At 41.7% G+C, this 10,692-nt stretch overlaps 1 protein-coding gene across 3 annotated transcripts in view; it reads left to right on the top strand.

The window, feature by feature from the left end:
* Positions 1 to 10,692, top strand: part of LOC111971355 (leptin receptor) — an 88,636-nt gene that overhangs the window by 50,371 nt on the left and 27,573 nt on the right. For 2 of the 3 annotated variants that reach the window (XM_023998094.2, XM_023998093.2), the window contains one exon: positions 7,302 to 7,577. The exons of the other annotated variant lie outside the window; for it this stretch is intronic. In XM_023998094.2, the coding sequence (XP_023853862.1) occupies positions 7,302 to 7,577 (276 nt within the window). The remainder of the gene's footprint in view (positions 1 to 7,301; positions 7,578 to 10,692) is intronic. 3 annotated transcript variants of the gene reach the window in all.

Raw genomic sequence — 10,692 nt, 5'->3', positions numbered from 1 at the left:
AAATGACCAAAAACATCAGCCAGGAAGCATAGGAACTGAGAAGTGGTCTGTGTCACCACCTGCAGAACCACTCCTTTATTGGATGTTCTTGCTAATTGCCTATAATTTCCCCTTTGTCTATTCCATTTGCACAACAGCATGTGAAATTTATTGTCAATCAGTGTTGCTTCCTAAGTGGACAGTTTGATTTGTGAGTGTGATTGACTTGGAGTTACATTGTGTTTTTAAGTGTTCCCTTTATTTTTTTGAGCAGTGATATATATTGATTGCAATTGTCCGAATGATGAGCGTTCATGTGCAAAAGATTAGCATTCAATTGTTATAATTATCACTCTGTCTAACAAGCCGCCATACCGGTTTAGCCCACTAGGGCACATCCCCCCTATCATTTCTTTGTAAACATATCTAATTTTTTTGTTGTGTGATGCATTTCTGTGAATTACTTAGTTTGAATTATTTTAAGACAATTGATGTATGGATGACTCAACGTGAAGACTGGGTTCGTGCAGATAACCAACAATTTACGACGTTTGGAATGAGACTTACGTAGTAAAAAATAATTCATTAATTCGAAGACTAATTGAAGCAGATATTAAAATATCAGAAAGTTATATTAGGAAAATTATAACTTTGTAATCTGAATATTTCCTTGTCCCCGAGTTCCTAGTAATTACAGTACATGATAATCAGTTTAACTCTACATAATTTAGTATAATTAATTATTAATTTAAAATGGTAATAATACTACAGAGATTATTGATATAAGTCTTCAGTTTTAATGATGCCAAAGACACGACAGCCACACATCAGTGGGCAAAAAAGTATTTAAGTCAGCCACCAATTTGCAAGTTCTCCCACTTAAAAAGATGAGAGAGCCTGAATTCTCATCATAGGTACACTTTCAAACTATGACAGACAAAAGAATAAAAAAATCCAGAAAATCACATTGTCTAGGATTTTAAGAATTATATTTGCAATTATGGTGGAAAATAAGTATTTGGTCACCTACAAACAAGCAAATTTCTGGCTCTCACAGACCTGTAACTTCTTCTTTAAGAGGCTCCTCGCGTCCTCACTCGTTGCCTGTATTAATGTACCTGTTTGAACTTTTATCAGTAAAAAGGACACCTGTCCACAACCTCAAACAGTCACACTCCAAACTTCCACTATGGCCAAGACCAAAGAGCTGTCAAAGGACACCACAAAACAAAATTGTAGACCTGCACCAGTTGGAAGGTGTTCAGACCCCTTTACTTTTTCCACATTACAGCCTTATTCTAACTTGATTAAATAATATTTTCCCTGATCAATCTACACACAATACCCCATAATGACAAAGGAAAAACAGTTTTTTACACCATTTTACAAATGTATATATATTTTTTTATAGACCTTCTTTACATAACTATTCAGACTCTCTTGCTATGAGACTAGAAATTGAGAAATTGAGTTCAGTGCATCCTGTTTCCATTGATCATCCTTGAGATGTTTATGCAACTTGATTGGAGTCTACCTGTGGTAAATTCAATTGATTGACATGATTGGAAAGGCACACACCTGTTATATAAGTCCCACAGTTAACAGTGCATGTCAGAGCAAAAACCCAGCCATGAAGTAAAAGGAGTTGTCTGTAGAGCTCCAAGACAGGATTGTGTCGAGGCACAGATCTGGGAAGGCAACCAAAACATTTCTGCAGCATTGAATGTCCCCAAAACACAGTGGCCTCCATCATTCTTAAATGGAAGAAGTTTGGAACCACCAAGACTCTTCCTAGAGCTGGCCACTGGACAAATTGAGCAATCAGGGGAGAAGGGCCTCGGTCAGGAGGTGACCAAGAACCCGATGGTCACCCTGACACGAGTTCCTCTTGGAGATGGGAGAACCTTCCAGAAGGACAACCATCTCTGCAGCACTCCACCAATCAGGCCTTATGTAGATGGCCAGATGGAAGCAACTCCTCATTAAACACATGACAGCCCGCTTGGAGTTTGCCAAAAGGCACCTAAAGGAATCTGATAATGGGAAACAAGTTTATCTGGTCTGAATGAAACCAAGATGAACTCTTTGGCCTGAATGCAAGCGTCACAATCTGGAGGAAACCTGGCACCAAACCTGCTGTGGGGATGTTTTCAGAGGCATGAACTAGCCAGAGCGAGGGAAAGATGAACAGAGCAAATACAGAGAGATCCTTGATGAAAACTCTCCAGAGGCTCAGGACCTCAGACTGGCGAAGGTTCCGCGACGCATATAAGCCTCCCCGCCCTCTTCGGAAAAGCTGACCACGACTCCATTTTGTTGCTTCCAGCCTACAAACAGAAACTAAAACAACAAGCTCCCTTGCTCAGGTCTGTTCAACGCGGTCCGACCAATCTGATTCCACGCTTCAAGACTGCTTCGATCACGCGGATTGGAAATGTCCGCATTGCGTCCAACAACAACATTGACGAATATGCTGATTCGGTGACGAGTTCATTAGGAAGTGCATTGACGATGTCGTACCCACAGCAACGATTAAAACATTCCCAAACCAGAACCGTGGATTGACGGCAGCATTCGCGTGAAACTGAAAGCGCGAACCACTGCTTTAACCAGGGCAAGGTGACCGGAAACATGACCGAATACAAACAGTGTAGCTATTCTCTCGCAAGGCAATCAAACAAGCTAAGTCCCAGTACAGAGACAAAATAGGTCGCAATTCAACAGCTCAGACACAAGAGGTATGTGGCAGGGTCTACAGTCAATCACGGATTACAAAAAGAAAACCAGCCCCGTCGCGGACCAGGATGTCTTGCTCCCAGACAGGCTAAATAACTTTTTTGCTCGCTTTGAGGACAATACAGTGCCACTGACACGGTCCGCTACCAAAAACCTGCGGGCTCTCCTTCACTGCAGCCGAGGTGAGTAAAAACATTTAAACGTGTTAACCCTCGCAAGGCTGCAGGCCCAGACGGCATTCCCAGCCGCGTCCTCAGAGCATGCGCAGACCAGCTGGCTGGTGTGTTAACGGACATATTCAATCAATCCTTATCCCAGTCTGCTGTTCCCACATGCTTCAAGAGGGCCACCATTGTTCCTGTTCCCAAGAAAGCCTAAGGTAACTGAGCTAAACGACGACCGCCCCGTAGCACTACTTCCGTCATCATGAAGTGCTTTGAGAGACTAGTCAAGGACCATATCCCCTCCACCCTACGGACCCCTAGACCCACTCCAATTTGCTTACCGACCCAATAGGTCCACAGACGACGCAATCGCAACCACACTGCACACTGCCTAACCCATCTGGACAAGAGGAATACCTATGTGAGAATGCTGTTCATCGACTACAGCTCAGCATTTAACACCATAGTACCCTCCAAACTCGTCATCAAGCTCGAGACCCGGGTCTCGACCCCCCCTGTGCAACGGTCCTGGACTTCCTGACGGCCATCCCCAGGTGGATGGTAGGTAACAACATCTCCACCCCGCTGATCCTCAACACTGGGGCCCACAAGGGTGCGTTCTGACCCTCTCCTGTACTCCCTGTTCACCCACGACTGCTGGCCATGCACGCCTCCAACTCAATCATCAAGTTTGCGGATGACACTACAGTGGTAGGCTTGATTACCAACAACGACGAGACGGCCACAGGGAGGAGGTGAGGGCCCTCGGAGTGTGGTGTCAGGAAAATACCTCACACTCAACGTCAACAAAACAAAAGAGAGATGATGTGACGTCAGGAAACAGCAGAGGGAGGCACCCCCTATCCCATCGACGGGTCAGTAGTGGAGAAGGTGGAAAGTTTTAAGTTCCTTGGTGTACACATCACGGACAAACTGAATTGGTCCACCCACACAGACAGCGTTGTGAAGAAGGCGCAGCAGCGCCTCTTCAACCTCAGGAGGCTGAAGAAATTGGCTTGTCACCAAAAGCACTCACAAACTTCTACAAGCAATGCACAATCGAGAGCATCCTGTCGGGTGTATCACCGCCTGGTACGCAACTGCTCCGCCCACAACCGCAAGCCTCCAGAGGTAGTGAGGTTCTGCACAACGCATCACCGGGGCAAACTACCTGCCCTCCAGGACACTACACCACCCGATGTCACAGGAAGGCCATAAAGATTCATCAAGGACAACAACCACCAAGCCACTGCCTGTTCACCTCCGCTATCATCCAGAAGGCGAGTCAGTACAGGTGCATCAAAAGCAGGGACCGAGAGACTGAAAAACAGCTCTATCTCAAGGCCATCAGACTGTTAAACAGCCACCACTAACATTAGCGCCGCTGCAACATACTGACTCAACTCCAGCACTTTAATATGGGAATGATGGAAATTAGTAAAAATGTACCACTAGCCACTTTAAACAATGCCACTTAATATAATGTTACATACCCTACATTACTCATCTCATAAGTATATGTATATACTGGTACCTATATCATCTACTGCATCTTGCCATCCTTTATGTAATAATGTATCACTAGCCACTTTAAACTATGCCACTTTGTTTACATACCCTACATACTCATCTCATATGTATATACTGTACTCTATACCATCTACTGCATCTTGCCTATGCCGTTCTGTACCATCACTCATTCATATATCTCTATGTACATATCTTTTATCCTTACACTTGTGTGTATAGTAGTAGTTGTGGGAATTGTTAGGTTTAGATTAACTTGTTGGTTATTACTGCATTGTCGGAACTAGAAGCACAAGCATTCGCTACACTCGATTAACACTTGCTAACCATGTGTATGTGACAAATAAAATATTGATTTGATTTGAGGTTCACTTTCCAACAGGACAACAACCCTAAGCACACAGCCAAGACGACGTAGGAAAGGCTTCAGGACAAGTCTCTGAATGTCCTTGAGTAGCCAGCCAGACCAGAACCCAATCGAACATCTCTGGAAGACCTGAAAAGAGCTGTGCAGCAACGCTCCCCATCCAACCTTACAGAGCTTGAGAGGAACTGCAGAGAAGAATGGGAGAAACTCCCCAAATACAGGTGTAAGTTTGTACGTCATATCCAAGAAGACTCAAGGCTGTAATCGCTGCAAAGGTGCTTCAACAAAGTACTGAGTAAAGAGTCTGAATATATATGTAAATGTGATATTCAGTTGTTTATTTTTTGGAAATTTGGAAAAATGTCTAAAACTGTTTTTGCTTTGTCATTATGGGGTATTGTTTGTAAATTGAGAAAGGGGAAAAACAAGTTAATACATTTTAGATTAAGCTGTAACGTAAACAAAATTTGGAAAAAGTCAAGGGGTCTGAATACTTTCCGAATGCACTGTACATACACAATCCATGTCTCAATTGTCTCAAGGCTTTAAAAGTCCTTCCTTAACCTGTCTCTCCCCTTCATCTACACTTATTGAAGTGGATTAAAAGTGACATCAATAAGGGATCATAGCTTTCACCTGGATTCACCAGGTCAGTCTATGTCATGAAAGAGTCTTAATGTTTTGTAAACTCTGTGTACAGGGAGTACAGTACACCGCGTTGATGTGCAAGGTTACAAGAAATGAGGTAGCTATGTACATATACGTAGGTAGGGCTAAAGTGACTAAGCAACATAGGTAATATACAGTAGAGAGCAGCAGCGGTAGCCATTTGATTAGCTATTTAGTCTTGTTTAGCAGTCTTCTGGCTTTGGTAGAGGAGAGGAGAGGGAGAAGAAGAAAGGGAGATAAAAAAAAAAGCGAGAGAGAGGAGAGGAGAGAGAGAGAAGCAGGAAGAGACGAGAGAATGAAAGAGAGAGAAGATAGAGAAGAGAGAAAAAAAGAGAGGAGAGAGAGCAGACCGAGAAGAGAGAGAGACAGAAGAGAGAAGAGAAGGGAAGACATCGAGAGAGAAGTGAGAGAAGAAGAGAGAGAGAGAAACAGATTACTACCACCTACACAACTAAAATGACAAAATCAGCTCTCTTTGACAAAGAAGACTAAATAATGTCCCCTTCATATTCATTAACTAATATTATCTTTAATATTGTTGGGTTCTTATTTTCAGAGTAAATGACTCACGGACACTAGAGAAGCTTTAACCAAGTTTATTCTTCCCAAAGGTTCTGTACAGCTGAAATCAGACAGCAAAACATTTCAGACCTCACAGTTATATTGCATCCTACTTAAGACACTCCTCCTCCTTACAGTTTATGGCTCCACAGGAAAGAAGGTAACCAGATAACAACCCTGATCACCCCTTTAAGGGAACTGACCTCACCTCTCACCTCCTGACCACAGATATCCATCTGTTATCCCTATATCAACACATCGCTCTCCATTCCTAGCTGCAGACTAGTAATTAATATCAAAGACTCGTTCTTATTCTGTCGGTATCGATAGTCTGAGTTTAACCACGTGGTATGGTTAAAAGATTCAGCCATCTCCTCAAACCTTAGGTTTATGGTCTCCTCTCAAACCTTGGCCCTCTCGTTATCGAGGTAAGCTGGTCTGGTGATAGAAAACCCGGGTGGGGGTTTTATTCGGAAGAGCAGAAAAGGGCCTGTCCCAGGACGCAAGACCATAACTGTGCTCATGKGCGGTCCTCTGATTTAGTTMAACTCCAAAGGGAATTGGAGTTTCCTTCATTAAACAGTCCAAAATCACATTACACAACTTCAAATTAGAAGCCACGTGTTGAAGCCATGTTATTTTTACTCATTGTTATCCACTGTGTATTTATTCCCTTTGTCACCATTTCATTTTAAAAATCTTTAATTCTGCGTTGTTGGAAGGACCTGTAAGGAAGCATTTCACCTGTTGTTTATGAAGCATGTGACAAATAAAATGTAATTCTATTTCTCATCCACTCTTTTATTACTGAGGTCCCATTTGCTCTGAGTAAGACTATTACATTCAGCTAGTCACCCAGGCTATGGCCCCTTAGCTGTCAGTCAATATATTATGTCTGCTATTCATCCATGTACCATGGATGTACCATGGATGAATAGCAAATCATTTCAACTGGAAGGAAGTTTGTGACCATATTCCAGAAGCAGTTTTGCATCTGTTCTTTCAGACTATGTCTGGAGGTTGGGTACTGCTACATGAAATTGAGTTCCTCGGGTTATTTAAAAAATACATCTTTGACATAGATTTTCTTCTTACCGTGGTCCTTTAACTCACAGAAAGAAAAAAAAATGGCATGTTGCCATGGTAACTAATTAGGTTGCTGCATGAAACAACAAATTTAGACAACTCAGTCAGGGTATCAAATCAATCACGATGCTCTCGCAGAAAAATACTTCAACTCTCAACTGTCAGTCAGGTGATCTTGCTTTTCTGACTGAATTCCCTTTGCTTGGCTTCAGATGTGACATATCTCCCTGAGAGAGTGGTGGCCAGCCTTGGAGACAGTGTGACTGTGTACTGCGTGTTCAACGACCGCAGGGTGAACGCCAGTACTGCAGTCTGGTTTCTGAACCTTGACCGCCTTCCACAGAGCCAGTACACTGCTGTCAACGACCGTGTCAGTAAGATAACGGTTCAACCGTCTGAGCAGAAACTGTACGACATCCTGCGTTGCTGCCAGCCTTCAGGGGAGAAGTATAGCTGTAACTACCGCTACGCAACGATATACATTAAAGGTGAGCTGGTATAGATGGATGGGTGGATGGTGTCGTGGTAATTTCCTGTATTACTCAATAAAGAGAGAGAGAGAGCCAACCACACACAAGTCAGAGTTAAATTATRTATTCCATCTTTAATATATATATACAAGCTTCACCAAAGCCCTTTAATGACTCTCAGATCAATTCAGTGTCTATAAATGAATTCTCTGAGAGTCCTTACAAAACAATTCTTAGTTTCATTTATAGCCAAGATACACCCCTCTCAACTTACAAAGAATCCTTTACCCGAAAGAGGAGTATCCTATCGCTAGACAGCATCAGCTACAAATCATCGTTCAGTTTGATCTCCCAAGACAAGGTTTAAATCTCATGCTTGATACTTCACTGTCTACCAAAACTTCAGGCACTGATTCTTCTGGCGTCTTTTTCGTTCTTCTTCAGATAACTTTACAGTTCAAAGTGGATGGCCCATGATAATGTCCCAATTTCAATGTCTCACCTTTACCACTCATTATGTCTTGTCCATTCGTCAACCAATATACCAGCAACATAAGAAAGTTTAGAACAGATCTCTCTCCATGCCCACTGTGACTCCTCTCACACTCCTGAGAGAAACATCATGAGAAAAGCAGTTGATAGCTTAGATCGGATACTGTACACCAATATCTGGCTTGGTTCCTTTCATCCGGTAAAAGTGGTCCAGACAGGGCCTTTTTTCAACGCCTTTGTCACTCTTCTTCAGCCAGTTAGAGGGGTTTTGAGGTACACACACTGTTCGGTCCAATTATCTCTTCCATACCTCTTATCGTAAGATTAAAACCAGACTTACCACTTTCTCTTCTCCTTCCACTTATCACTTATCCAAGACTTTAACAATAACACATACCGCTAAATTCATAACATATGTCAGTCAATTCATAAGACTGAAAAACATTTCGGTGGCATTTCTCTATCGCCATTATCTCTCCGCTATTATTTATAATTACTTTAATTTAGGCAACAGACACCGTCTTGCATCGAAATTCGCTTCTATTTTGAATTAATTAGTCTATCAATTTAACTTTAACAATCTATTAAAAACTTAAATTTATCCCTTCTTCCAATTTGAACCAAACAAGCTTTAAAAACGTTCAGTTTATATCTTATACAAACACTAGCAACCGCATCTCTCCATGCAAAACATACAAATAGTTGAATTACAATCAAAAACTCTGATTTTAAGACAGAGCGTTTGCCGGGAAACGAACTCGGATCTCCAGTTCAGAAGGCAGCTATTTTAACCACTGAACCACCAATGCTATATGAATGACTAAGACTCTCAGCAATATAAACCAACTTTACAATTGTCTGTATTCGTAAAATCAAGACACTTCCCAGAAAATTACCCTAAATAAAGGTCCAAGCGTTATTCCAGCTATGATTCTCCCATGCCAAATTAATAGATTAGCAGTCAAAGAATAAAATCGACATTTATAGACTAAGAAACAGATCTTGCGCATTTTAATAAAAAAGTAGATTGTTTACTCAGGCAACGTTACTTTACTACATCACATTAATCACGCAATGATAATTAGTTTGATGGAAACCTAAGGCTTTGTACGACATTATAAATTACGTAGAGATTCCATTTTAATTCGCTCTATTTTATTGAAAACCGCTTATTTAATAAAAACCCACAACTCCTATCATACTGGGAGGAAAAAACAAAACATTTTCATACCTGAAGGGCAGTTTTATTTCAAATGTTGTACCCAGACGAAGATAATCCAATAAGCGTTTTATAGTTCCATCGTTAGGGTAAAATAACCAAAAGTGGACACTCTAATCAGTTTCTAAAACTCAATTGCCCAGATTATTTAGACTAGTTTAATAGTGCTTAAAACCTTATCTTTATCAAATTATCCATTAAAGATACCAACTCAAAACCCTCCGTACGTCTACGATGGGTGGTTTAAATTGTATCAAATTTTAGTCTCAGCATTACTTTATCAAATCTCTAGTAATCAATTATACACACATACAATTTCAATATTCACAGAACCATATAAAACGTAATAAATGCTTAGGTACTCACATATAACTTTAAAGATCCACATAGGATTGGTCAGATGTTCCACAGAACTGGTCCAATGTTCACACAGAACTGGTCCAATGTTCACACAGAACATAATTAAAAGGTTACCCACACAGAGTCAACCTAACCCGCTCACACAGAACGGTATACAAATATTACCTAGTGATATAAACAAAATACTCACACAGAGTAACCCAGGGCATACCCTGGCTAGCACATTTAAAATAATTGGAATTCACCACTTCTGAGGGTCACTTAGACAGTCACACAGACACACACGAATGAGGTCCTTCTCCCAATAGGGCTTCACCAAGTACCATGTTTCACACAGAACACACAGTCACCCTGGCCCCTCACCCCCACAGACTGCACCAATCCCCCACTGTGATCAATTCAGTGTCGGAATGGATCTAGTCGCCCGCAACCGAACAATAGCAGAGTATTTCTTTGAGTCTGCAAACTTTCAGATTACTCTCCTCTGACTCGGCCCTGTTTACGCCTCCAAGGTACCCTCTCTTTCAAAGGAATACCTCAGAGCCCACGTAACAGAGGCTTATCTAAAAACTCGACTTCAAGTGTGTGTGGGTCGCTCACCTCTTTCTCAAAAAAAAACTCAGTTCGAGATGTGGTATCCACTCGGCTCGCTGCCTCTCAGATCAAAGGTTGGTCCATCTGCTTCGTTCCCGAAGTGTGGTTTCCCTAAGATCCCAAGTTTGAGGGATCCCTCGTGCACGATTTATTTACCTAGATCATCAGGAACGGTCACCGAGTGAAGATTCACCCCCTGCTCGCGCAGCGCCAAATGTCGTGTAATTTCCTGTATTACTCAATAAAGAGAGAGGAGAGCCAACCACACACAAGTCAGAGTTAAATTATATATTCCATCTTTAATATATATATACAAGCTTCACCAAAGCCCTTTAATGACTCTCAGATCAATTCAGTGTCTATAATGAATTCTCTGAGAGTCCTTACAAAAACATTCTTAGTTTCATTTATAGCCAAGATACACCCCTCTCAACTTACAAAGAATCCTTTACCCGAAAGAGGAGTATG

This window comes from Salvelinus sp. IW2-2015, linkage group LG13 (assembly GCF_002910315.2).
Source record: "Salvelinus sp. IW2-2015 linkage group LG13, ASM291031v2, whole genome shotgun sequence".
Classification (NCBI taxonomy): domain Eukaryota; kingdom Metazoa; phylum Chordata; class Actinopteri; order Salmoniformes; family Salmonidae; genus Salvelinus; species Salvelinus sp. IW2-2015.
The sequence above is the reverse complement of the archived record's forward strand: the minus strand, read 5'-3'. Positions and strand labels throughout refer to the sequence as shown.